The sequence below is a fragment of the Manis javanica genome, chromosome 10 (assembly GCF_040802235.1).
Source record: "Manis javanica isolate MJ-LG chromosome 10, MJ_LKY, whole genome shotgun sequence".
Classification (NCBI taxonomy): Eukaryota; Metazoa; Chordata; class Mammalia; order Pholidota; family Manidae; genus Manis; species Manis javanica.
The window spans coordinates 112,640,100-112,667,192 of NC_133165.1; the positions used below are offsets into that span (position 1 = coordinate 112,640,100).

Here is a 27,093-nt window from a genome sequence, read left to right on the forward strand (position 1 = left end):
TCTGTCCCCAGCTCTGTGCTGAGCATGGCAGGGGCACAGGAAATGTCTGTGAATAAAGGAGAGGCCAAACCACTGTGTTTGGGGCTTCTCTCCATGGTCCAGTTTGTGCGGTTCCATAGCAGCTGTGTCCTCTCTCGTGAAGAGGTGGGTTATGTTCTGCAAGGCGCGGCTTCAGCTGACCTCTCTGCTCTCTCAAACACCACACTGCAGGCTCTGCGTGGCTTCTTCCTGCAGGTGGGTAGAAAGGAGATGCTGTGTAACCAAAATGCGAGGCTAGACCCTACACACTGTCCTCTCTGGGGCACTCTGGCCACAGCAGCCAGTGGGAGGTCAGGAGGGCAGGGTGTGGAGGGTAGAGGGCCTGTATGGAGTGGGCACTGAGAAAGCCCATCTTCCCTGCCCTTTTCTCCCTTCAGGTCCAGAGCACAGGCCTCCTGGTTGATCACACCACAGTCCAGACCCTGCAGGCCTCCTTGGAGGGCCTTTCCCTCAGGGCTTCCTCAGCCCAGCCACCCCTGCAGGACATGCTGTATCCTTTCTTGCATTTGGGAGTCTTGGCCTTGGGAAGGTCACCCAGACTATGGGTGGCTGTGGTATCATGCTTCAGGATGGACAGGTGCACTGTTTACAGCCCCACCCTCCAAAGCAAGCAAGTCAGTGAGAATAATTAATAGTGAAAGTAATAACAATGACTTGTTCTGTTTATTAAGCTCCTGCCAAGGACAGGCCTATTACATGCACTATATCTAATCCTCGCAGCAGTAGGAGAGTTAACATAGTGTAATTTAGACCAGAGAAGTTAAATGAAGTGCCCAGGCTCACACAGTGATAGCATCAAGATTAGATCCCAGATTGGTCTGTCTCCAAAGCCACATTACCAAACTCAAGAAGGAGGTAGTTCTTCCCCAAGCTTGAAGAAAGTTGCCCAAGCCCAGCTGGTATGGCCAGTGTTGGGGGTTTCTGGGTAACTCGCATGTCTCTGAGAAAGCCTGGGTCTGTGGGCAGTGATCAGAGGCCATTGGGAGGGGGTGTGGTGCTCCAGAGACACTCTGGAGGGGTATGTGTGTGCATGGGGGTACTTCCTGTGCTTCCCCACCAGCTGCCTCCCTGGTTCCCTCCCTTCCCACTTCCCTGGTATGGTTCCTTAACCTAGGTGTTCAAGTCCTAATTTTAGAATCCAGCCCACTATTTTTAGCACCTGTGTTCTTGCCCGTTTTTGCCCTTTTGGGCTCTGGAAGTGTGGTTCTCCCATGACTAGCCCCTCCTCTGTTGTTTTCCTATTGTGTTTTGCTGCCAGCTGCGTAGGAGGGGTGGCTGTATCCCTATCGCACATCAGAGACTAAATCTCAGGACTTGAAGGCACAGAAGTGGAGGGAACTGAGACCTGGAGAAGATAAAGTCAGGACAGAATTGCTGGGGAAATGGGTGGCATCTGGAGCCATTTACTCCACTGTTGAAATGGAATCAGGAAGTAAAATGATACACTCATGTCTCTGGGCTCTCCAAAAACATTCACCCTCAACTCACTCATCTTGGCTTCTTTGGGCTGGTTCTTTAGCCCGTTGGATGGCCATCGCTTCAGCAAGGGATGGAGGGCCTCAGGGAGAAAGGGGTATGATTTGTTCTGGTAACACATAAGAAACACCAGCTGGGTGCCTGTTGTACCCAGGAAACACCAGTCAGGCCATCCTTGGGGCTGGAAGGGCAGAGAATGACCTGTTTGGTACTGCTGTGATCCCAGCGCTTTAAGAGGCACTTTACCTCTGCCTCATCTTATGTGAAGGTACAGTTTCCGGCAAGAAAGCTGAGGTCAAATCCTCAGCTTTACTGAGAAACTGCCCCAGCTCAGCCTTTCTCTGGCTAAAGTAAGTTCTCTGTGTTTCTTTCCCTCAGCCCTTCCCAGAAAATTTGTACACCCACGTGTGCAGTTCTTTTATGTCTGCTGTCCACAACTATGCCCGCCCATTCTGAATTCAACTCTCAGGGGCTTCCAGCTCCCTTCCCACCCGCCGAGGGTCCCCCAACCTGGGTATCTGTAACTGGACAGTCACCCTTCCTCCTTGAGTCTGGCAGTAGGGACCCTGCACAACACTGGGCTGAACTAATGAATGGACAGTGGGGGCCCCCGACTACTTGGTTTATAAGCTGGCGGAATGGAGGGGGAAGATCCACTCCGCACTTCAAGTTTCTTTGGAAAAAAAAGTTCTAGTTACGATCCACTAAATGATCTATCCACCTGCAGTTTAAAAGACAACTGACGAAACAGTTGCGTGGAAGGCCGGGCAAGGGACAGGACCCCGTTTTGCAGACGCGCCCTTTAAGTTAGGCAAAGACCCCTCGCAGACTTAGTTCCCTTCAGCCAGGCAGCAGAGCGCCAGGCGCCGGAACAGTTGCGTAGTGTGGGTAAGACGAGCCGCCAACTACCGCAAGCGGACTCGGGGCGGAGCCGGAAGTGAGGTTAGCGGAGCGTCCGTCGCGGCCCACGCTGGTTGGTCGCGAGCGGAGCGGTGGGCGGGGTGGTATTCGGCGGTCTGTGCGCGGCGCTCGCGGGTACTCTGCTTCAGCGCGTTTGCTGGTCGTTCCGCCGGACCCTGGAGTCGCTCTGCACGCCGAGGACGTGGTCGCCCGCTCCTCCGCGCCGCCTGGCCTGGTAGGTGGGGCCGGGGGCGGAAGCCTCCCACACCCAGTTGCTGGGGCTCGGGGGGAGATCGCGGCCCCGGAGGCCTCTTCGTTGGAGAGACTCGCTCGCTCCTCCGGGAGCCCCAAAGGCTCGGGGCAGCAACCCGGGCCACGAGTTCGGGTGGGCTCAGAGTCCGCCACTCTTGCAGGATGGCTTCAGAGTCGAGGGAGATCTCCGGGGACAAACAGGGCGGGGAGCGGGAGTGAGAGACCAGATTAAGTGGAGTAATGGTACAGAGAGCAGGGTTCGTCCCACGCGCTCTGCCTTTTCGGCTTTCCTTTCCTACTCGTCTTATTCGCTCATTAACGGCTGTCATATCTCCCTGACCACAAGTTCTGCCCTACCCTGGTTCTGGTTCCCTTGTGCCTGGAGCGTGACATTGGAAGGTAGGGGGTCCTGGGTGAACTTAGACTACTACTCCCGTTCTCTAGGCTTCAGGTGTCTGATCTGCATTCTCTGAATGACCTCTGCGGGCTCTCTTTGTCAGTAACTGATCAGGGGCAGCTTTGAGGTAGCCTGTGCTTGGTGAGGCTCTTGGTTTAGCCTGGGAGTAGCTGAGAGACTTTGGGAAGTCACCTCACTTTTCTGTGCATTGGTTTCCACATTGGTAAAATTGGGCAGCTGTCACTTGAAGCCTCCTCTGACCACCAACTCTCTCATCCTCCTGTGCTCGTTTTACAAGTTTATTGGTTATCTTACCTCTGCTAGGTACCATTGTCTCTCTCATTCACTGCTGTATTCCCAGCTGTAGAACAGTGCCTGTTGCCTGAATAGAAACAGGTGTTGCTTACGGTGTTTGTGGTTCCAGAATGAGTGAGTAGTAGCCCTCTTACCCTAAGATTGCCCTGCCTCCCTCCCTCTTCTGATGACAGAAATCAGGGAAGGAAGGAAACTCCAGAAGTTTCACATCCCCACTGGCTGCCTGAGCCTCCCTAACCAGTTACCTTTCTGGGAGTCCAGGATAGGAGAAAGTTGTGAAAGAATGTTACTGACCATCCCCCCGCTCCCAGGCACAGTTCCTCACCCTGTAGTAGGGAGGTGACTTCCTTATCCCTGTTTTACAGTTGAGAAAGCTCCCTGCTTGCAGTAGGGAAGTGACCTCCTTATCCCTGTTTTAAAGGTGAGAAAGCTCCCTCCCTGCAGTAGGGAGGTGACTTCCTTATCCTTGTTTTACAGGTGAGAAAGCTGAGGCTCAGAGAGGCTGAGCAATTTCCCGGGGTCCCACAGTCAGGGTCAGAGCCAGGGCTCCAGCCCAGAGTTCTACACACCAACCTTTTATGCTCTAAGCATCCCTGCATTGCCACCACTTACCTTCCTTCCTTCCTTTACTGTGCCATCATTGTCTGCTGGTCATGGCTCTCGGCTAGGGACTGGGGCTCCAGGGCTTTACCAAACTGAATGCTTGGTATTGGAGGCAGTGCCATGTTAGTAATTTGCTGTTCACCTGTACTCTGTGTTTATGTAACACCAAGCTCTGGATCTCATCTCCTCTGTAGGGGTTACTCTCTTAGCTCCAGGGTCTTGGATATGGACCTTCTTCAGTTCCTGGCCTTTCTCTTTGTCCTGCTACTGTCTGGGACAGGAGTCACAGGCACTCTCAGGACCTCCCTGGACCCAAGCCTGGAGATCTGTATCCTTTGGAGTTGGAGGTGGGGTTCAGGACCTGTTTCTGAGGTAATATATAATTGAAGTGTCTATGTACCTACAACCGCTTAGATTCCAGGGATGGAGTAGACCCAGGCAATTTGAGTAGAGGGGAAAGGCAAGGTGCTATAACCAAACCTTGATCAAGACAGTTCTCATCTTCAGTTTCCCATATGTTAAGTGGAGAAGGCAAGGCCTGTATCTCAGAGCACAAGGGCTCTGAGGATTGTATGTGTGCCTGGCAGCTTGTGAGGGAGACCTGGTGAGGAATTCAGGTCCTGGCATACTGAGCCACCTACTCTGGGCCAGGCCTTGGGAACCCAAAATGAGTCAGGGCTGTGAGGCATTCACAGGCCTCACCTTGTACTCTGTGATCAGCACTCTAATAGAACATGGGAAGGGGCGGGGAGAAGCACTGTGCCGTAGCTTTTGAACCAGGTTGTAAAAGCCTAGAAACTCAGAGAAGGGTTGGGGCATCCCAGGCAGAGTGTGCAATGTGAGTAGAAAGAGTGGGGGTTCTGAGAACAGTGAATGATTGTGGAAGATGGCAGGAAGCCCAAAGGGAAGGGAAGGGAGGACGGGAGCCAGGGCCTGAAGCTTGTATTCAGGCTGTTGGATATGGAATCCTCTGTGAAATGGAGGATTGATACAGTGTAGGATGCATATGCTTCTCAAAGAGTTTGTTCCTTTCAAACTCTTTGAGAGGGGCAGGGCAGGGAGGGGGGTCCCAGCCATGGTCATCTATGACCCTTCCAGATACTTGCTGGTCAGGAATGGGCCGTCTGGGTTGGGACCACTGGGTTATCCAGGCAGGGGGTGGGTGTGGGAGCCAGCCCCTTAACCTGATGCTGCACAGACAAGAAGATGTTTGAGGTGAAGAGGCGGGAGCAGCTGTTGGCACTGAAGAACCTGGCACAGATGAACGATGTCCACCAGCAGTATAAGATCCTTGATGTCATGCTCAAGGGGCTCTTTAAGGTGTGTATGGGCAGGGACAGCTTATGACAGGGCCAAGCCCTGATCTGGGCACTGATAGATAGGTAGAATTCCCTGGGGATGGTGTTCCATGAGAGGGGAACTGCATGCACAAAAGATTTGAAGTAGGGTTAAAGTAAGTGGGGCCATCTCTGAAGGGCTCTGCAAAGCCACTCAGCCCAAGTGGGTTCCCTCAGGTGCTGGAAGACTCCCGGACAGTGCTCATTGCCTCAGACGTGCTCCCAGATGGGCCCTTTCCCCAGGATGAGAAATTGAAGGATGGTATGGTCTTCCCAACCTCACCCTCTATTCCTCCCAACCATCTGAATCTTCTCTAGCTACTGCTTCCCTCCGGTTCTTGTCACCCTTTTTCTTTTCTTTTTGAAAGTATCCTCTTGTGGCGCCTTCAGAGTGGACTCCTTGGGTGTATGGGCACTTAATCTATGTTTCTCTGAGTATTTCTGGGCCTTAGAGCCACTTTCTGTGCCCCTGATACAGATGTATTCCTTCATGCTGTCCTGTGTTTGGGGCAGGGGAACCAGCGAGGAGCCTCTGCCCACTACCACTCCAGGACCCTTGTCTTTTTCACCACCTGACCCTTCTGGTAGAGAAAACAAGGGTTGTTCCATTTGCAGGAGAAAAACCTGAGGCCCGTTGAAGTGCCTGGGAGTCTGGGTGGGTACCAGTGCTCTTCACTATTGCTCCAAAAGCCTGAACCCCCTTAAGTCCTTTTTGAGACAAGATGGGAAAAACATAGGTAAATAAGATGGAAGAATGTTCTGTGTGCCTTCATCCCTTCAAAGAATTTCTCGCAGTGGTAATTGCCCCCCCCCCCCCATTAACTGGTTATATTCTAACAATTAAGTTTGCTAGATAACACTGTCAGAGAGAGTAAGGAAGTAGCCCTTACAGACTGAATGGTGGATTCAGATGTCATCTCTAATCTCCCCTGTAACTCTTGTGGAAGGTACCATGACCTCCATTTTCCAGATAAAAGAGGACAAGTGGTTTGCCCTGGCTCTTACCTGTAGGCCAAGCTAACTCCTGAGTTCTTTGAGGTTCAGGATTGTTCTGAAGCCCAGGGGTACCTGCTCTAATTGACTCAGACCCAGCCTGGCATATCTTTGGAGGAGCCCGCTTACCTCTCTGTGTGGTGTGGCCAGTGTGGGTGAGGGTTGCGTGGGACTTCTCTGCAGGGGTGGCTCAAGCAGGGGCTGCAACTAAGGCTGGGTATGCAGTTATTTTTCATGCTAGCCTATTCTTCGTGAGTCAGAGGGATCTGCCACCATAAAAGTCTAAACCGACCTAATGACCAGAGGAAGGACATTAGCGGGAAAACTTGAAATTCAAGTAAGGTCTATAGATCAGTATCTGTCCTGGTTTGTATAGTTGTATGATGGTTATGTAAGATAATAGCATTAGAGGAAGCTGAGTGAAGGAATTTTATGATGCATTATGGAAGTCTAAAATTATTTCAAAATAAGAACTTCAGAAACATTTAAAATAAAATTGGAGAGATATTTTTAAAAAAACAAAACAAACTCTAATGTGTTCCTTGGCCTTTCTAACAGACCTGACCTCTCACAGGCACTGTAGTTGGGTTAACACCAGGGCCTGCCTCTGGATATATGGATACCAAGCTGGGAGAGTCAGACCCAGCCAAGCCTCATGTGATGCATATGGCTTCATGTGCAGAATGACACCACCTCTCTGATTCCCTTAACAAATGAGTCTTCTAACCATGAGTTACAGGGGAAAGCATGGCCCTTGGAGTCAGACAGAACTGGGTTTGTGGCCCAGATTCACCATTCATTAGCCATGTGAGCCTCAGTTTTCCATCTATGATATGGGAACAGCAGCCACATCTTCCTCTAGAGGCGGTTTTGTGGATTGAGTGATCTGGTGGGTGTGAAGGCCTTAGCTTGCACTGCGCATGTGGTCAGCGCCTGTGGATAGCAGACACTGTTTCCTTCTCTCATTAGAGGGCTTGCCTCTGTTCTCTGGAGGGTTCCCGGGACTGGCCAGGTGGGCAGTAGGAAGGCATCTTCCCTGGCCTCTCATCAGGGTCCTCTTGGCAGCTTTCTCTCAAGTGGTGGAGAACACGGCCTTCTTCGGTGATGTGGTGCTGCGCTTCCCGAAGATCGTACATCACTACTTTGACCAAAACTCCAACTGGAACCTTCTCATACGCTGGGGCATCAGCTTCTGCAACCAATCGGGCGTCTTTGACCAGGGGCCCCACTCGCCCATCCTTAGCCTGGTAAGGACTGGGGTGGAGGAGGCCCAGGAGCCCTCTGTTTGGTGGTGCTCTGTGAACCTTCAGTTGGGCCTGAATGTCAGCCCTTGGCCATGTTTTCTATGATACGCCTCAGGCTTCCTTGAGGTGCCGTATCAAGGGGTCTTCTGCTGACCTGGGTCTCTAAAGGCAATCCCCTGGCCCACATCTGCCTAAGCCTCGGGTCTGGGTCCTAATATGGAGGGAGTGGCCTGCGGGTGAGCTGGAGGCAGGAGAAGGCGGAGGATGACTAGCTTTTCCTCATCTGCAGATGGCCCAGGAGCTTGGGATCAGCGAGAAAGACTCTGACTTCCAGAATCCATTTAAAGTAGACCACGCAGAGGTGAGGTTGTGGGGGCCTGTGGCCATGTCTGCTCTGCCCCCACTGGGCCATGGGAGGCCAGGTCCTGCAGGGGCTGGGTCACCTAGGGTGGAATGTGAGGGCTTTGTACTTGAACCCAGACATTCCTGGATACCATTTCTGCTGTTATAAACTATGATGCCTCTGACCTATCAGCATTCATGAAACAGTAGGTTAGCTCCTGTCTTAGGCTGAGGCTCCCTGTCCATGTGGTGTGGGCTCTAACTATGGTGGGCTGTCAGAGGCTTTGACCACACTCATCCCAGTGCACAAGAGACCCCCAAATCAGGTGAATGTCAGGTGAGCCAGGCCGTGCTTCTCTGCTCTTGAGCCTCTAAGCAGTCAGCCAGGCCTCTGTCCTGCATTCCTATACATGCTGTCATCCTAGGGGGCTGAGTTGGGCTCTGAGGGCTGGAGGCTGCAGGGTAAGATGACAGATGGGGACACATATAGTAAAGGGGAGGAGGGGATTAGAGGTGACAGGGCAGGGCCAGAGGGTCAGGAAGGAAAGCTGGAGGACTGGACTTATCAAATCACAGGTTCTCCCCTGGTATAGGGAGGGGCATCAGGGTCTGTGAGGGACCTAGGAGTTTACCCTGCTTGCGGGCTGTCAAGCTAACCTACTGTTTCATGAATGCTGATAGGTCAGAGGCATCATAGTTTATAACAGCAGAAATGGTATCCAGACTCTTGTCCTGGTCTTGTGGGTTCCCCTTGTTCCCCAGGTCCCATGGGGTAACACAGGGGCCCAGGGATGCTGTGCATGCAGTTTGCATCAAGCCAAGGAACCCCAAGCTGGGAAAGTTTCCTGCTTTTATAGTGAGCAAAAGCAAACCTGCTCACTGGGGGGCAGACATCCCTTCATCCTTCCAGGTTGCCCCCTGCCTGAGAAATGGCCCAAGTACAGAATGGTCAGGGCTTTGCATTCTTGGTGTACCAGTGAATGTGCGGGGAGGTGCAGGGCCAAGGCCATCTGTCTGCCCCTCAGCCCTACATGTCTTGGCTTAACTCAAATCTCTATGTGAATGCGCTGTTGAGTCTGGTTAATCCAATCAGTCGAGGCTAGGACCAAATTTGTTCAATTTGTTTCATACTGCATTTGCTTAAGGCTGCCATAACAGGACTCTAAGCAGCAGGATGAGGCCAACCTGCAGTACTGTCTCATCCATATGCTCCTGTCCCTAGACAGAGCCAGCTGTGTCAAGTCCAGAGGTCTAATATTAGACTATTGGAATGTGGCATAAGGCCAATCTGTTACACATTACTACCCACACAGGAGTTTAGGCTGACCTGCCATCTTTGACATCATTGCCAGTGATTAAGGGGACAGTGTGTCCCCTCATCCCCAGTGCAGATACGTTGCATGGCCCACTGTCTCCCGCATATCACCACTTGATTTGGGTCACCATCATGTTTGCCTGACCCCTGAGGGCAATGTTACCACGGAGTTGCCACCTCAGTTACCCTACCTGCCATAACCTAAGGCCTCTCAGGTGTCAGGAGAAGCAGATGGATTTGTATCTGTCAGATTGAAACAAGGTTGTAAGGGCCTGCGTGTCTGCACAGGGTCACCGTGGGAGCTGCCGTTGATGGCATCATGCAGAGCCAAATAGTTCAGTACTGATCGTGTCCATGTGAGTTTTTCTTAACACGTGGCTGAGAATGACACATCCAACAGCTGGTCAGATTGTCCACTGCGGCTACCACTTGGTTGGGGCAGACTCTGTGATTGTTTGCCAAGTGGCAGTGCTGAATCTAAGGGACAAAGATTTAATTGTTCCCTGAATATCCAAGGATCTAAGGCGTTCCCTCCTCAAATGCCAGGATTATTGCTACAAAATTGGTGTGTCACATCCTGTGACCTAGGATTTCACTTTTTCTCCAATCATCACCTAGACCTTTTATCCAGAAAAGGGTCAGATGTGAATGGGACAAGGGCATTTTTTAAAAATTAAGGTATCATTGATAAACAATCTTAAGAAGGTTCCACATGAACAACATTGTGGTTTCAACATTCACCCATATTATCAAGTCCCCCCCCATTGTAGTCACTGTCCATCAACATAGTAAGATGCTATAGCGTCATGACTTGTCTTCTTTATGCTGTGCTGTACTCCCTTCCCTGTGACCACCCTATGTTGTGATTTCTAATTATAGTGCTCCTTAATCCCTTTCTACCCACCCTCCCCACCCCCTTCCCTTTGGTAACCACTAGTCCCTTCTTGGAGTCTGTGAGTCTGCTGCTGTTTTGTTCCTTCAGTTTTTCTTTGTTGTTACATTCCACAAATGAATGAAATCATTTGGCACTGGGGCAAGGACATTTTTACAAAACTTTCACACACACTTTATCTCCTATCTTGTCCCTCATGGGCCTCTGTAGGGATACTTGGCAAGAAGCATACTCAACTGAGTGGTTATTATCCTAATGACCTCAGGCCATACAATTCCAACCAGGGACAGTAGGTAGTCAAACCAGAAATATAGAAGTACTGCTTTGTGCCTGTCTGTGTTGGAGGGTATGTTGACATCTAGTACAATGATGCATTTAGACGACAATGCCAGTCAACTGGGCAGTGTAGACCTGGTCAGCATTTTGATTCTGGCTGGTCTCATCAAAGAATGGACCTTACTATGGGCATCTAAATGAGTGACTCAGACTGTTCAGTTGTCAACCACAGTTTGTTTCAATAGTTTATGGCTCCACAGAGAGATGGCTGTCTTTGATCTGCCAGTCTCTAATCTTCTGAGTGATGGACCAGATAGCTAGGACACTGACAACAGGAAGACTGTAACATGCTTAGTTGTTAGAGTATCATCTAGGCAAGGGTGACAGCTTTTAAGTCATACCATTGTCTGACTCGTCTTATGGCAATTAGCCTTCTAGCACTGTCACTGGGGCTGGATGGCTGCTGCTACCCATAGATGCCTGCATCGAGAGTCCCCAAGATCACCCCCAGATTTGATGATTCATTAGGAGGACTCACAGCTATGATTTATTACAGCAAAAGAATGCAGAGAAAAATCAGCAAAGGGAGAGGCATGTGGGGTGCAATCCAGGGGATAACCAGGCAGAAGCTTCCTAGCCCAGTGGGATCACACAGGACACACTTAACTCCCCCAGCAATAGGTTGTAACGACACATGTGAAAAGTTGTCTGTCAGGGAAGCTTGTTAAAGACTCAGTGCCCAGGGGTTTTACTGGGGGTGCTGGTTGGTCATGTAGGCACCCTCTGCCTAAGGCAAACCAAAATTCCATATGACCCGAAGGAGATCAGGTGTTCAGCATAAACCACATCGTTGGCACAGTTCAGGTAGAGTGAGCCACTCATCAACTAGGATGGTGATTTCCTCCCAAAATCCTAGTTCCCAGATGCCAGCCAAGGACCATCCTTGGAAGTAGGCCTTTCCAAAGACAGGGTTCAGGCTGTGTCAGCTCCTCTGCAGAGCACTGTTAGCTCCTAATTTAGATGAACGATGAACAATCAGTGGACCAGGCTTGAGAATTTAGGGGAATATCTGGATTGAGGGACCTGTTGAGCCAGTGGCCTGCTTCAGACATGGTTTTCCCCACTAGGGAAGCTGCTACCTCCTAATGTAAAACCAAGACGACACATTCCCCATGGCTGCTTGCTGCGGTCACAACCTTGTTGAGTGGCCCAGGTAGGAAAGTCAGGGCTGGGTTCTCGGTGTGCCCAGCAAGAATGTACAGGGACGCTCAAGGCCAGGGCAGATTGCCTTTCCCAGTGGGATGCCCACAGAGATGCTTTATTGCTGTGATACTGACTCTCCTTGCCCTGTAGGTCATGAATGCCTTTCACACAGGAGGAGGGTGAAAGTGTGGGCCATAGAGAATGGGCATCAGGTCAGATAGAGTTTAGCTTTGTAATGTGCTCTGAACGGATATAACCATAGCAGCTGCACACTTTCCTTCTCCTTGGCTGGGGCCGTCCCAAAATTCTACTCACTTTTAGGTATCCAGTGTGGACCTGACCACCAGCAGCAGCCCAGGTTTGCTGAGCTCCCCTCATGTACCCCCTCCATCCCAGTGAGTGTTCTGGGAGTCCTCTCCTACTTCTTATGTACCCATCACTAGGAGCCATATCAGTCTGTATGCTGGCCACTGTCCAGCCCAGAGGGAGCTGGCCGCCTCTCTGCTCTCAGATGCTCAAAGTCTGTTGGGGAAGGCAGCAGGGAAACACAGTTCCAATCCAGAGTGATCACTAGCAATGGAAGACAGAAGTGTGGTGAGCTGTGGGACCTCGAGAGGGAGCCTGACTCTGCTTCAGCAGGTAGGTGGTAGAGGAGGCCATGGGATAAGAGCTGCCGGGAGGACCAGCTAGGGGGAGACCTTGGGGCAGAGGAACTAGTTTGCACAAAGGCTCAGAGGCATAGCACATGCATTCATTCAGCGTTAAGTTAGCATCCACTGATTCCCAGCCACTAGAGGAGCAGAGGGTATAGCTGCTATTTCATGTGGCTTGGACACACAAGTTCTTACTGAAAGACCTGATGGAGGGGAGGGAGCCAGTCATGTTTCTGGGGGAAGAACATTCCAAGCAGAAGGAGGGGCAAGTGGAAAGGCCCTGAGTTGGAAGCATGTTTGGAGAGGTAGAGAGTGCAAGGAGATGAAGTCAAGAGTTGTAGGCCAGATCCCAGACCCGTGGGGGTTTCCTCAGGGGCTTTGGCATTTACTCTGTCATAAGGAGAGCAGGGTGATGGGCCCTGACCTGCCCCTTTAAAGGATTAGCCTGGCTGCTGTGTGGAGAATAGTCTGGGGGACCAGGGCCGATACAGGAGGCTGCTGTGCTTGTCCACTGAGTTGCTGGTGGTGGCTTGAGCCAGGATGACAATAGCAGGGCTGGTGGAATGGTAAGATTCTGTTTTGAAGGTGGAGCCAGTAAGATTTGCTAGGGTGCAGATGTAGATTGAGAGAGCTGCATTGAGGATAACTGGAAGATTTTTGACCTGAGCATGTAGCAGAATGGGGCTGCACTTCCTCAAATGGGCAGACTGTGGTGCGACCAGGTTGAGGGCTTGTTGAGTGGCCCAGGTGAATCAGTGTTTCTGTACCTGGTAAGCATCTGAATGGAAGTGTGAAGAAGGCAATTGGATATGTGGCTCCAGATTTCAGGGGAGAGGTTGCAGCTGGAGCTACAAAGGTGAGGATCTTGCCAATGAAGAAACTATTGAGAGCTGTGAGACAGGTGTCCCATCACCCCAGGGAAGGTGGGGGTCAGGGCAGATGAGCAGTGGTCTGAGGACTGAAGCCTGGGGCGTGCCTCCAGTTAGAGAGCAAAGAACCCCAAAAGGGAACAGTCATTGTGATAGTAGCAAAGCCAAGAAAGAATCATTTCCTAGAGGACATATGAGAGTTATAGGAAGGAGGGAGTGATCAGTCTGTCCTCCGCTGCTGGAAGGTCAAGGAAAGTGAGTCCTGAGAATTGGCGAGTGGGCTTAGCAACGTGGAGACAGGCCATTAGAGATCTTCCTAAAGGCTGTTTCAGTAGAGTGGTGGGGACAAAAGATTGGATTTCAAGAGAACAACAAGAAAAGAAGTGGACACAGCAATACAAACAATCTTCTTTAAAGAATTTTGTTTTTAATGGGCGCAGGCCAATGGGAGAATAGTTGGAGGGCTTGTGAGTTCCAGGGGACGTTTTAGTCAGAAAGGAGAGACTGGCAGGAGAGTTGCTGGAGCCTCATCCTTGAGGAATGGAGGCAGAGAGATGACTTGGCGTCCAGGGCAAGGGTCAGCCTTCCCTAGAAGAGCAGCTTGGGCATGAAGCAAATGGGTTGCCAGGTGTTGTGGTGGGAGCTTGTGGAAGTCGGCTTCTGAGTGCTTGCATTCTCTGAATTGGAAAGCAAGGTCATGGGCTGCAGTGAGGAGGGGAAGGGTGTTGAGGCTCAGGAGAGTGGGCAGACCAGGGAAATGCCCTGGATTGCCAGGCAGCACCCAGGGCCGGCTTGAGGTTAGCATCAGGAATTTAAAGTAGGCATTAGCCAGGCGTAGAGGGGAAGGGATCTGGGAAAGGGAGAGGCAGTTTCTCTTTTGACCCTACTAGCTTTGGGCTCCCCTGGTGAGGTTGAGCCACCTGAGGCCAGAGAGGCCAGGGTCTCTTGACTTGTCCTTCCCTGGCCAGAGCCAGAGGATGTGGGGTCCTCTATGGCCTGAGGGGTCTCACAGCTCCTCACTCCTCCCAGGGGGATCAGAATTAACTGATAGGGATAGGACATAGAATGTGAGGACAGGGAGGTGGGAGGCCTGAGGGCTAGTCCCAGTTGGGCCTCCCATTTGCTGTGTGACTTGAGTATATCACTTACCCTCTCTGGACCACATTTCTCTGATTTCATCCCATCTTCTAGGATCGTGGTTCAATCTAATATGGTAGATTACTCCACAAGGTGGAGCTCCTCGTTTATTTTTAATATCTACCTTGATAAAACATTTGTCAAATTGGCCCTAAGAACAAATAAAGTGGGCATATTTCTCAGCATAGTTACCTGAGTTTTGGGTACTATTGTATTTCATACTTTAACATGATTCATTCATTTATTTTAAAAATACATACTGAATGCCATCTACAAGCCAGGCAGGCCCTGCGCTGGGGGCTAATGGCACAGTGGGCAACACCTGACATGATCCTCCTGCCCCAGTGGAGAGTACTTTCCAGTGGGGGGTGACAGGCATGAAGCAGGTGGTTGCAAGGGAGAAGCTCTGAGAAGGAAAGGAAAGAGGAAGAGGCAGCCCCAGCTGGGAGTCAGGGCAGTCCCTGAGGGCCTCCACAGCTCAGGGGGGGCAGTGTGGCAAAGGAGAATTCAGGGCCGCAGCCCATTTGGAGGCCTGGCAGTGGGAACAGGGAATCCAAGAACCAGGAGGCGGGGAGTGAGCGGGGATGGAGAGGTGGGCAGGCAGATCTGCAGATGATGCAGTGGGAGTGTCCTGAGAGCGATGCCGTCGGGGAGGGCTTAAACAGGAGTGTGGTAGGTCAGGTGTGCATTTTGAAAAGCTGTAACTGCAGTGAAGAGAATGGTGGAGTGGGACCCAAAGTGGATGTAGAGATCTCTTGGGAGAGGTGGTGGTGACAGGGGTGGCAGTGGGGGAGACGAGGGATGTAAATGGAGGGATTGAGAGAGACTCAGGTTAACATGAGCTAGGCTGGGGCAATAGACTCAGTGGAGGAAGAGGGTGGAGACAGGGGCTCCTCAGTTTCCACCCTACTTGCCCAGACTTGAGGTGTGGGGCAGTGCTGTTCATGACGACAGTGGCCCTGGCAGGGGACTGGGTTTGGGGGAGATGGAGTCATTCCAACTTTGGAGCACAGTAGGGACATTCTAGTGGAGGTGTCAGGCATTTAGATGGGGAGATGCAGATTTGAGAGGTAACTGACCATATGAGGCTAACGGAAGCCATGAGTTGAGATGACTGGTCTAGAGAGCAGAGGGGGAAGAGTAAAGGGTCTGGGGAATGCAGTTGAAGAACTCCCAGAACAAAGTCCTGGTCCTCGTCCTCTTCCCACCTGGCTCGACCTGTGTTCCCGACTCCTCACTGGGCACCTCCGTCTACCTGCTATGGAAACCACGAGCTGGGCACCATCATCTGCTCTTCTGCCTCCCGCCTCTTTTTCAGGTCTGCCAGTCTGAACCCTGATCCACCTGCTTCCGGTGCACTGCCTTGCCTAGACGCAGCAGCACGCCTGCTGACTCTGCCCTCCTCCCAGGGGTAGCGACCAGGGCTCCGGGGGCTCGGTTGTCCTGGTCACTCTGCCCCTCACCCTGGGAGGAGTCTGTTTATTGTTTGTCAGATGCCCCATGCAATGTCACACCTTAGCACCTGTACCTTTGCCTGGAATGTCCTCTTTCTTCACCCCATTTGCTTGACAAGTGTCTGCTTATCTTTCCAAACCCCACTCAGCAGTCTTCTCGAAGCCCATTGAACTATCTCTGCCTGTGGGCTCCAAGGACAGGGCGTGTCTAAGCAGCCTTCCTGGCCCGGAACCTGCAGCAGCCTAGCACACAGCGAACTCTTCTCTGCTGGCAGACTAACCAAACCACTCTGCTCTCCCTCAGTTCCTTTCCAGCACCGACCCTTTCCAGAAGGCCCTGAGGGAAGAGGAAAAACGCCGGAAGAAGGAGGAGAAGCGGAAAGAGATCAGAAAAGGCCCCCGGATCTCGAGATCCCAGTCTGAGTTATAACCCTGGAGGCAGCATTACGGCTGAGGTGCCGTGAGAGCCTGGCCCTGTGAGGGGGAGCCGTGCCTGCCATGTCCCTGGAGCAGCTGAGGGGCCTTTAGAGGATGCTGCGCTGCAGACCGTGGAGATGCGGGGGAGGCAGGAGGGGTCCTGGGATGGACCCTCCCTGGGTTAGGACTGCTGGCTGGCTGTTAGGATTGCCTTCATGGGAAGACAGCAGAACCAAGCTCTCAACCGTGTGTGGAGCGCTTTGCCTGCTGCTGGCCTGGCTGTGTCCCTGAGCTGCCCGGCACAGGTCCCAGCCCTCTGCAGAGACACAATAAAAGCCAGCAAAACCTCTGGCTAACGGAGGCTGGTTTGGACTCCAAAGAGGTATGAACCCCTCCAAAGTACAGGTGTGGAGGGCCCTGGGTGGGGGAACCAGAGGTCCTCAGAGATGTAGAGACCACCTTAGAGGATGTTTCCTCCTCATCAGGAGGAGCCCCAGGCCCTCGGGGGGCCGCAAAGCATCAGCTTGGCTTAGGCTTCTTTGCTTCTGAGCATTGTCTTTCATGGAGGACCAGTGTTGGGAAAGGACCAAAAGTGTCCTGGGAAGGTGTTTAGTCTAAGATGACCTTGTAGCAAAATGGTCTTTGTCCTCAGATACCTGGGGACAGGCATAGGGAACAGTCAACTTGTCCTCCCAGGCAATGCTGGGAGACCCTTGGTCCATGGGTAGGAGCTGTTGGGGGACAGGCCACAGCTCTGTAGGAGGCTGTGCTTTGTAATGGCAGGGCTGCCATGAACTTGATTGGTTAGACAGCAAGCTCCTTATCTCAGGAGGCATGCAAGCAGATGCCAGTGGCTACAGGGCAGGGAAGCTGCAGGAGGAATGAGGCCCTGAGTGGACAGCTGCCCCTCAGTCATGCTCTTCCCAGGCAGAGGAGGAAGAAGCTCTGGTGGGAATTCTGGCTCTGTCTTTTTGACCCGGCCAAGCCAAGTCTGCCTCTTAAAAGGGGAAAGACACATGACCATCCATAGAAACCCCAATTCCCCACTACTGACAGAGCCCGAAGGAGACCGGAGTCTTGTCTCAGCCCATCACACTTGCCAAGTGACTCTGGCCCAGCCCTTCCTATGCTGCGGTTTCATTAGCAAAATGAACTTGATAATGATTGAACCTCCTGGCAGCCCTAAACTTCTTTGAAGCTGAGGCTTAGCTTCTGAGTGACAGGTTCCCTTCTCTGATGGTTCTTCATTCATCCCATAGATTTGTGAGCACCTACTGTATGCATGGTCCAAGAGAGGGCCCACTCTTAACCTATTTTTTATCTCTGCCTCATCTGGCCTCTCCATCGTCCTAAGCAATTCCTTCTACACCTTTGACCTCCATTTTGGTTGACACTTTCCTCCCCACCCCTAATATGGACCCAACTGTTCCCATTTGACACTTTCAAAGGAGCAAGGAGCCACTCTGCCCCCTCTTCCTTTACTGCCATTGTTGATGGTTGTGGGTACTTGTCCCCAGAGGTCCACCTTGAGTCTTACTGCAGGCAGAGCCTGCCCACCTCCCCATCAGGAGCTGTAAAGGAGGCCTTCGCTTGTCCAGCCTCCTTGTAGCTAGGATTCAGTTCTGTGACTGAAGCACTTCATCAACCAGATGCACCAGCCAGAGTGGAAAGCCATGGCTGCAGCTACCAGGGGCAGCCAGTAGTGGAGGTTCTAGTGGTTAGACCAGTGCCACTGAGGGTGCCTTACAATGTCAACAGTGACATCTTTAGTGGTGCTTCCAGTGTGGTCTTGGATTCATTTCTGTCTGCTGAGCTTCCAGGTACAATCTGAGGCACCTCTGGAGAGTCTGGGAATTTCCCTATATCCTCTAAGGCAGCTTTTCAGCAGTGGCACTATTTACCTTTGGATCCAGATAATTCTTTGTTGTGTATGTGAGGAGGGCTAGGAGGGAGGTCATGTGTGTTACAGGCTATTTAGCAGCATTCTTGGCCTCTACCCACTAGATGCCAGTAGCAGTCTTACCAGCTGTGACTATCAAAAATATCTCCAGACGTTGCCAGATGTCTCCTGGGGGCAGACTCTACCCGGTCCACAGCACTCCTCCCTCCTTTTCCCAGCTCCACATCTTCCGCTGCTGGCAGCTCCTTGAGGTCATGCTCCCAGGCTTCTGGGCCACCGGGTTGTTCTGGTTCTCTGCTCTTGGTCTGAGTTTGCTCTATCTTCCTGATTGCCCTTTCCTCATCTGCCCCTAAATGAAGAATGTTTTAGCTATTTCTCTCTGCTCATTTCTTCCTGGCAGCTGTATCTAAGATCCCATTGCTGATGTCATCTGCCCTATTATCACCTGATAACCTTTAGTCCTTACATTTCAGCTAATCCAAAACCAAGCTTGTTTCCCATCCCCAGCTGTCAAACTGTGGGTACATATACATACTCTTGCTTTATCTTGGAGGAACTGACACCTAAACTGAACCCTGAAAGATGGGCAGAGGAGGGAGGAGAGACAGGTACCATGAGTAGAAGCTTAAAAGGGGAGGTGTCAAAGGTAGTAAATGAAAAAACATGCAGAGTTGTCTTCTATGACCTGTAGTAAGTGCCCAGTCTAGTGATGTCTGGACATAATGATCATCCAGTTCAGTCCCTTCCTTTTCAGATGAAGAACTCAGGTTCTGGGGAGTGACTTGTTTGAGGCTCACTACCTCCTGAGCCAGCCTCTGTTCTCTTGGCCAGGACAGTATGCCAGCTGGAAGAGATGTTCAGTTAGATGAGATACAGAGAATGTCAGTATTTGCTAAGGCTGGGTCCAGGGCAGGTGCCTTTCTTCTGTAGTTTTTATTGAACATTTGTGCCCCCTGAAGCCACTTGACCAGGCACCACAGACTGGGCAGGTCAGCTGGGAGCTGTGGGGACAGCTGCAGAGTGGGAGGCACTGCAAGGTACCCACTTCCTTGATCTCCTGGTGCTCAGGCAGCCTTCTGCAGAGGATTGCTGAGGCACTGGAGTAAAGACGGCACTGTCCAGGGGAGTTTTTCTGTGCCCGGTCCAGGGGAGGTTTTCTTTCTCAGGGTGAGACTGGTATAGTCAACACCACCTCTCCTGCATGTAAACCATGAAGAGAACATTCTTGTTTTTCCAAAAACATAAGGCACTTCTTATGTTCATTATAAAAAGTAATTTAAACAACACTGAAATACCAAGAAGAAATCAAATTCACCCTGAATCCCACCACTCCCATAACACTTAGCTGTGCTTCCATCCTTTTTGCCCTCCATGTGAGCACACAGATCCCTGTTTTTTTCAATTATAGTTGAGTTCTTGTAGGTCACTTAGTATGCCAGACCTTATGCCAAGTGCTGGCTGGCAGCAGCCTCCTCCTGCCCCAAAGCCTTTATCCATGTTATGTATTCCCCTGGCTACACCAGCTGCAGTTCTCTCCTCATAATTTTATGTTTCATCTTAAATGTCAGAGTCCTTCCCTGACATTCCCAAGTCCAGTCCCTTGTTACAGTTTCATCACACCCATTACCTTCTCCTGATCACTTGTACCATTGTCTGTTATTTTTGTTTAATGTCTGTTTTCCTCACTAGACTGGAAGCTCTTAGAGGGCAAGAACTGTCTCTTCATGCCTGGCACATAGTCAATAAATTTTGTCAAATGAATATATAAATTATCTATTTTAACCTTCACAACTGTGAAGGAGCGCAATCCATTCTGCCCCCATTTTAGAGATGACAAAACTGAGGCTTTGAACAGTTATTTAACCAGCCCAATTTTGCACCATGCATAAATGGATTGGTATGTCTGCCTCCACACATAGCCTGTCTGCTCTTACGTCTTGGCCACCAGTCAACAGTTGCCTCACACAGACAGAGCACATACTTTTTTTGTTATCATTAATCTACAATTGCATGCAGAACATTATGTTTACTAGGCTCCCCCTTTCACCAAGTACCCCCCACAATCTCCATTACAGTCACTGTCCATCAGCGTCGTAAGATGCTGTAGAAACAGAGCACATACTTTTAATAATATTGTGAAAAATCTTTGTCAATAGATAACACATTTATGTACATGTTTAATGATACCTTTATCCCATTGTGTGACAGTAATTTACTCATCTGGTCCCTTACTGGGCTTCCCAGTTACAGAATTTGTGATGAATGTTTTCACATACACTTGCGTACTTTTCTGAGCACTCTCACACTTTCATTCCTTGAATAAATTCCCAGAAGTTTGCATATTTGTTTACATCGTGACCAGCTGCGGGGTGGGGAAGGAGTGGGGATCCACGGGTGGGCTGCGCGTCAGAAATCCCGCGGAACTTTGTCAAAAAGCTCCTGGTGGGCCTGGGCACTGCCCGTTTTAAAGGTCTGCAGGTGGGATGACTGTCGTAGTAAGCATGTGTTTGCGGCAGGTGCAAAGGCATAGGGATTGTAAAATGGGCTCAGACCTTGGAAAGCTAGCGGCCCACGTCGAACACCCGTTTCCACCTTTGCAGGGGTCCAGACTGCTCCAGGCTCCAGTTTTGGGGGACCAGGTTTGACTGTTCCCGCTCTCCCAGGCAGGCAGGGCGGGGCAGCTGGGAACATGATGTAATGTGTTTTCTGCTTGCTTCGGGGGCGACCTGCGGACGTGGGGGTGGAGCGTCTTAACCCTTTATTTCCCGGCCGATGATTGTAGTAGCTCTTGGAGCCGAACCAACGGAAAAGGGAGCGGCCCCTTTAAACTATGGGAAGGAGGTAGGGCTGAGGAGCCGGAGGCTTCCCACCGTGTTCGCTTGGAGGCTGCGGGGGAGGGGCCTCGTTATGCAAATCTAAGCTGCTGATCGATGACGCGCCATCACCCCACGCGCTGCTTCGTACGCCGATTGGCCACAAAAAGCCTGGTCCCATTGACAACAAACAAGGGGGCGCGCGGCACGGAGGCGGGGCCGCGGAGGGCGCGGGTTGGGGCGGGGAATCCCGCCCCACCCTTCCCGAGCGGCGCAAACATGGCGGCGGATGGCACCGGCCGGTGAGGCGGTACCGGGCGGGGGCTGTCGGGTGTCATGGGCGGTGGCCGCGGCACCGCCCCAGCGTCTCCCTGAGCGGGACGGCTGGAGGGGCCTCTGCGCCGAGCCTGGCGATGGACGAGAGCGGCGAGCTGGGCGGTCTGGAGACCATGGAAACGCTCACCGAGCTGGGCGAAGAGCTGACCCTGAGGGACATCGACGGTGAGTGATGGGTGGGTGGGAATGCGGGGGCGTGCGGGGAGGAAGGGGTTACGGCGGCTCGCGTATGCGCGCACGCCCACCCTTCGGCAGCACAGCTCGCGCGCGGAGAACCGGCTCGTGCGGTCGCCTCGGCGGTCCCCAACCCTTCCGGGCATTGCGGGTTTGAATCCCCGCCCGGCCTCTCCGCTCCGGCAGGCCGTGGGGTCCGCTCCGGGCGCCGCGTGTCCGGGAAGCTGAGCGAGAGTCGTGGGGCCGGAACGCGGAGCCGGGGCGTCTCGAGGCCCTTACAGGAGCGGCCTGAGGAGAGCATGCGGCCGCCGCCTCCCTCGCGCCTGCACGCGCAGCCCGAGGTCCCGCGCTCCCGCCGCCCGCGGCTCCGCGTCGCACCTGTCACTCCCCGGCCGCCCGCGGGAGTGGTTTGGAGATTCCGAGCCTGGGCCTCCAGGCCCTGCGCCCAAACCCCTGGTCTTCCCGGAGATGACCCACTGCGGGGTCTCCGGGCGCTCAGGGAAACTTTGGGCGGTGAGAGGCTGCAGAAGCAAGTCGCTGATGAAGCGGGCGGCGGCAGCGGGCAGTTGACGCATCTCTCCGGGATGGAGACGCGGGCGCTCCTGCTGTCGCTCTGCAGAGGGGGTTAGGCAGCACGTGGCCCCTCGGGGACAGGCTGGGGAGCGGGTGGCCTTTGTTTTGGCGACCTTAACAGCGGAGTGGAAGGTCTGGTAGGAGCCCAGGGATCCTCTCTTGCAGTTCTCTCATTTTGTGACCTCTAGAACCCAAAGTTTGGAGAGAATCAGCGACTTAACCAAGGTCACCCAACTGGTAACAGAGCCCAATTCCTGAGCCAGTGGGTGGTGTCGCTACTTGAGGCTTTTCACCGGACCCTAGGGGTGAGGGGAGAGTCCAGTGAGTAGGTTAGTAATGATAATGTCAGTATTTGGGCTCTTTTGATGTTCCCCACATACTTTATATTGTTTCACTTAGAATCCCATGAGATAAACATCCTTATTGCTCCTATTCTACAGGAGACTGAGACCAGGAGATGTTAACTTTTCTAAGGTCACTCACCTCAAATTGTCCAAAGCCCATTCTTAAGCAGTAAGTCGTGCATTTTGCTCTTGAGTTTACAAGGTGCTTTCGGGTCCAATATCTCACTACAGCCTTGCACGTGGGTATGATGCTAATCCCCATTGTACAGATGAAGAAACCAAGGCAGCAGCAGTTCTCTCCTAGGCGAAGAGCTAAGTGGCAGCAGCAAATTGAAAAGTATCCATTTCCCATTTTGCTTTTGTAATATTTCAACTCTTGCCCTGTCCTTGCTTTCTTTTTTTGGGGGTCATCCATGCCATGTGGCATGACCCTTAATTGAAACCCCAAGTCTAACCACAGACTTCTCCACTAAGTGCTCCTAAGTACAGGGATGTGTTAAACAGGGGAGGGAGTTTTTGGGGAACTTAACAAGGGCAGCTAACAGGTTTTGAGCGCTTCTGTGCTAGGCACTGTAGGAAGTACTCATACATGTTAATGATCTCAATCCTTAACAGTTTCACCAGGTAGAGACTTTGTTAACACTGCTCTCATCCCTTCTCAAAGATACAGAAACTGAGGGCCAGGGCAGTTTGTTAACTTACTCAAGGTTACACAGCCAGTAAGAACTAGGTCCAAAGCTGCCTACCAGCAAGCTCACACAAATTCATGTGTATTTTGCATTCCCATTCCAAAGCTGATCCCTATTTGTCTTAATTTGTAATGTGTTAAATTACCTAGTAATTAAGCATTGACTTTATCATTTCTTTCAACTTATAGATTTCTGAGGAAAATGTACATCCTGGAAACTACCATGGTGGTTCAGTGGCTACTCAGGTTCCCCTATCAGATTTGGGAAAAGTGGCTCCCCATCTTCAGTTAGTCAACAAGTATTCAAGTGCCAGCTGTAGTTTTTGAGCTGCAGGGAACACAAATGATGGGAAAGATATAATTTTATGGTCTCATGGAGTTAGAGATGAATGACAATAAAACTAGTTTTAGGTGTGAGTGTCGGACAGCTCACAATTGAGCAGAGCAGTAAGTAAAAGTCAGCATCAAGGGGGCTTGGTAAAGGCTGTCTTACCAGGAATGCTTCACCGAGGAGGTGGCCCTTGATCTGGGCCTTGGAGGCCAGGAAGGGTTGGGCAGGCTGAAGGCCAATGATGTTTGGTTATAAATGTCCCTGAATACTCACCCATCCATTCCCCCTGCAGAATTTCAGCTGCATGAGGACCAGGGCAGGACTTTTGTTGTGTTCATGCTGTATTACTTGCTCCTAGAACTGTGTATTTGTGGAATGCCTGAATGCCAACCTCAAGTTGGCTAGATTTCTAAGTTGTACTAGACACAGCCTTTGGGGTTCAGTTAGATCAGGGGTGGCCAGCCCAGATGCTTCCAGGAGCCAGCAGGTGAGGAAGAAGAGCCTCTGGATATGGATACCTATATTTCTTTTGTATGTGTGTGGTTTGGAAGAGTGGGTACTTGCAACCTAGTTAGCTCATGCCTGCCTCCAGGAGGTCCAGGCTGAAATGAATGAATCCTTCATTCAGCTACCTAGGCCCTGCTGTAATCCATTAGTGCCCGTCAAGGATGTGAGCCCAAGGAGGCCACATCAATTCATCCACTCAACACATCTCTGAGTGGCTTTTAAGTACCGCTGTGATGAACAGAGTGTTGAGGATAGCTTTGAACAGGACATACAAGGTCTCTGCTCTTTTAGGGAACTTTAAGTTCTTGAGGGAGGAAACATAAGCTGAACAAATAACATAAGTGAACAGTTTAGGCAGGGCACTATGAAGAAAATAAAAAGTCCATGTTATAAAGTGATTAGGATGACCTAATTTAGACTGGGTAGGCAATGGAGGCCCCTTGGAAGAGGGATCTGCCATTTCTTTTTCAAGAGATGCTCAAATCTGAATTTTTATGTGAAATACCCAGATTTTTTTAATGCTGCTGGTTCAACTTTTTTTTTTTTAAAAGAAACATGCCATAGGCCCAACAAAACATGTGTTAGTTGATCTTCAGAGCCTTGTTCCATGACAGTATTGCTCTGTTGTCCCAGGCTATCAGACCTCCATGATAGAATATCTCAGCACTTCCTTTTGTGGTAGATATCTTTGTTATGAGAGCGGCCTTATGCACTGTGATAAGCCAGGGCTTCTTGAAAGGCAGAGGTGGGGAATCTTCCACTGGGTCAGGAAAAGCACAAAGAGGTGGCCTTCTTGGTAGACCCACAAGGATGGGCAGCAGAAGCAGTATGACAGCATGTCAAAGGAACTGGACCAAGATGCCTAGGAATAGATGATTGCTGACCAGCTGTTAGAAAATATGGCATGTGTGCAAAGGCAGTGGAAGCGATAAAGTCTGAAAGGTGAGTTGGAGCCACATTGTGTAGAGGCTTCATACTAGACACATATGTTATGTGGAATGTAGAGAGGGAACTGCCAAGGATTTTCAAGTAGGGTGATGATGCTTGAATCATGGCTTTTAAGAAAACTCAGCTGTGGTGATGGGTGCGGGAGTTAGGGAAAACCAATTAGGAGGGGCTGTAGCCATCCGGGTGTGAGGTGGTGATACTAAGAAAGAGGGTGACAGGAAGTGGCCACAGTGCCAACATGCTGGATGTGACAGGATGTATCCTCAGCAAAGGCTTGGCCCTGAAAACAGCAGTGGTGAAATTCTAAGTTTCCATTAAAACTTTGATTCTGGGGCATTGGGAGAGTTGGGAAGCCAATCGGAAGAGTTGGTTTGGGGAGATGATGAAAATTTGTCTTAAACAGGCTAAAATTGAGGTGTCTGGGGGGTTGTCCACTAGGAAGTGGGAGACAAATACAAGGTCAAAATTGGGGATGCAGATTGAGGAACAGTCACTGCTGATCAGTTGAGGATAGGTGAGAGAAGATGGAATTGGGAGGTCAGATCAGGTGAGGGAAATATAATAAACTCAGGGGAGGTCAGCTTTTCAAAGAGCTGTTAGTGGATGAGGACAGCAAGGATGATAAGACCATGGAAGGAGTCATGGGACTTGACAATTAGGAGGTCAGCCTTTGACAAAGCTGTCAGGTGAAGGGGTCCAAGGCTAGATAAACCAGAAAATAGTGAATGTGTGATGGCAGGTGGAGCAGCTGTTCTCTTTGGAGAAGGTTGAAGAAACTTGTCAGTGAGCTAACTTATTTTGTCTGGATGGATTTGCCTGTTCTGGACATTTCATTTAAATGGAGTCATGCAACATGTGGCTTCCCTCACTTAGCATAATGTTGTTGAGGTGCCCTTAATTGCAGCATAGTGTTCCCTTGTATGGATATACCACATTTTGCTAATCCATTTGTCAGCGGATGGACATTTAGGTTGTTGCCACTTTTTGGCTGTTGTAATGAAGCCGCTGTGAACATGTGTGTACAGGTTTTTGTGTGGACGTACGTTTTTATTTCTCTTGGGTAAATCCTCTACATTTTTTATTATTACTGTTTGTGTTTTCCTAGGGCTTATAATAACCCCATTTATTCACTTGCTTACTTTCCATGTTTTTGTAACTAATCCAGCCCTAAGTCTTGTGACAGAAACCCTCAGTATTGTGGTAGGTTCCTTTATCCCCTTTTTGATGCTTCTCCTGGAGCCTTCCCTCTTTCTGCTCATCTAATGGTTGTCTAAGTCTTGTCCTCTGACTGCCCTTCACCATCACTGGGGAGAGGGGCGGGGACGGCATGTTGAAGTCCCTATTCCCTAGTTGTTTTTTTGATTCCCTCTTTTGATGGAGCACATCCTCCGTTAGCTTCCTGAGAAAGAGTACATTGGAGGTAAATTTGTGGGGCCCTTGCCTGTCAACAAATACATTTATTCTAACCTTACTCCAATTTGTTTAGGTGAGTTTAGAAATTTAGGTTGGATATAATTTTATATCCGAATTTTGAAGGCATTGCCTGAATATCTCCTACCTTATAGTAGCTGAGAAATCTGATACCATTTTGGTTACTAATCCTTTGTGTGTGTCCCGTTTTTCTCCTTTGGAAGCTTGTGTAGGATCTTGTCATTATCCCTGGTATTCTGAATTCCACGATGAGCCACACTGATGTGACTGAGCTGTCAGTCACAGGCTCTGAAGCACTCGCTGTGTCAGATTCATGCAGTCCTGCTGGCAGCCCACCCTGCACTCCAGCCTTCAGAGGGACTTTCAGTTCCTGCTCCTTCTGGGAACATGGTCTTGGGCCTCTGGTGGCTTCTCGCTGCAGACAGTTCCAGCTTGGCAGAATCCCTGACTGTGCCTGGCACTGAAGAGACACTTTGTAAAGATGTGTCTAATGAGGAAAGGAAGGCACTTCAAGTTCAGAGTGTTGGATTGGCCCCCAGGGTGGGTGTCCTTGTTGCTGGGAAGGTGGGAGTGGCCAACCCAGTGAGCCAGAGGTGAGTGTTGGGAGGGTGTGGCCAGCTCACCAGTGGGGGGAGGAGTGTTTGAAAAGGGGTAGAAAGGGACTGCACGTTTTTCCCGTGAATCAGATCTCAACTGCTCAGTAAGGTGAAGCACAGATCTACTTTTTACTCTTGTGTATACCTTCTTCAAAACACAGGCTCTGTTTTGACACTTGAATATATATCACTGTGCTAATGTTTGGGTTGGAAGAGCTGCTGTTGCTCACAGTTTATTTTCCACCTGCTTTTAGCTCCTGATCTCATCTAATTCCATTTCCTGGGATGCATTTTCTGGGGTTGCTCAGACCACTGAACCAGGTGTCCTTGGGTTTCTT

The 27,093-nt window shown here is 50.8% G+C and overlaps 3 protein-coding genes across 3 annotated transcripts in view; all 3 read left to right on the top strand.

The window, feature by feature from the left end:
- Positions 1-1,490, top strand: part of MEI1 (meiotic double-stranded break formation protein 1) — a 66,173-nt gene extending 64,683 nt beyond the window's left edge. Inside the window, exons 29-31 of the mRNA XM_073213939.1 lie at positions 103-234; positions 417-529; positions 1,298-1,490. Coding sequence (XP_073070040.1) covers positions 103-234; positions 417-529; positions 1,298-1,343 — 291 coding nt within the window. The 3' untranslated portion in view covers positions 1,344-1,490. The remainder of the gene's footprint in view (positions 1-102; positions 235-416; positions 530-1,297) is intronic.
- A 1,011-nt stretch (positions 1,491-2,501) lies between these two features.
- Positions 2,502-16,465, top strand: CCDC134 (coiled-coil domain containing 134). The gene is made up of 7 exons (XM_017679326.3): positions 2,502-2,650; positions 4,177-4,310; positions 5,181-5,302; positions 5,497-5,581; positions 7,378-7,559; positions 7,846-7,917; positions 16,002-16,465. The coding sequence occupies exons 2-7, from the start codon at positions 4,208-4,210 to the stop codon at positions 16,125-16,127; spliced, it is 690 nt and encodes a 229-aa protein (XP_017534815.1). The 5' UTR covers positions 2,502-2,650; positions 4,177-4,207; the 3' UTR covers positions 16,128-16,465.
- Positions 16,466-21,053: 4,588 nt separating this feature from the next.
- SREBF2 (sterol regulatory element binding transcription factor 2) overlaps positions 21,054-27,093 on the top strand; it is a 55,805-nt gene continuing 49,765 nt past the window's right edge. Inside the window, exon 1 of the mRNA XM_037006872.2 lies at positions 21,054-21,328. Coding sequence (XP_036862767.2) covers positions 21,241-21,328 — 88 coding nt within the window. The 5' untranslated portion in view covers positions 21,054-21,240. The remainder of the gene's footprint in view (positions 21,329-27,093) is intronic.

Bases quoted from the DNA above. Each gene is read 5' to 3' on its own strand.
- CCDC134 (XM_017679326.3), top strand. From the start codon at position 4,208: ATGGACCTTCTTCAGTTCCTGGCCTTTCTCTTTGTCCTGCTACTGTCT. The intron at 4,311-5,180 runs GTATCCTTTGGA...GATGCTGCACAG, and splicing joins GGACCCAAGCCTGGAGATCT to ACAAGAAGATGTTTGAGGTG. The intron at 5,303-5,496 runs GTGTGTATGGGC...GGGTTCCCTCAG, and splicing joins TGCTCAAGGGGCTCTTTAAG to GTGCTGGAAGACTCCCGGAC.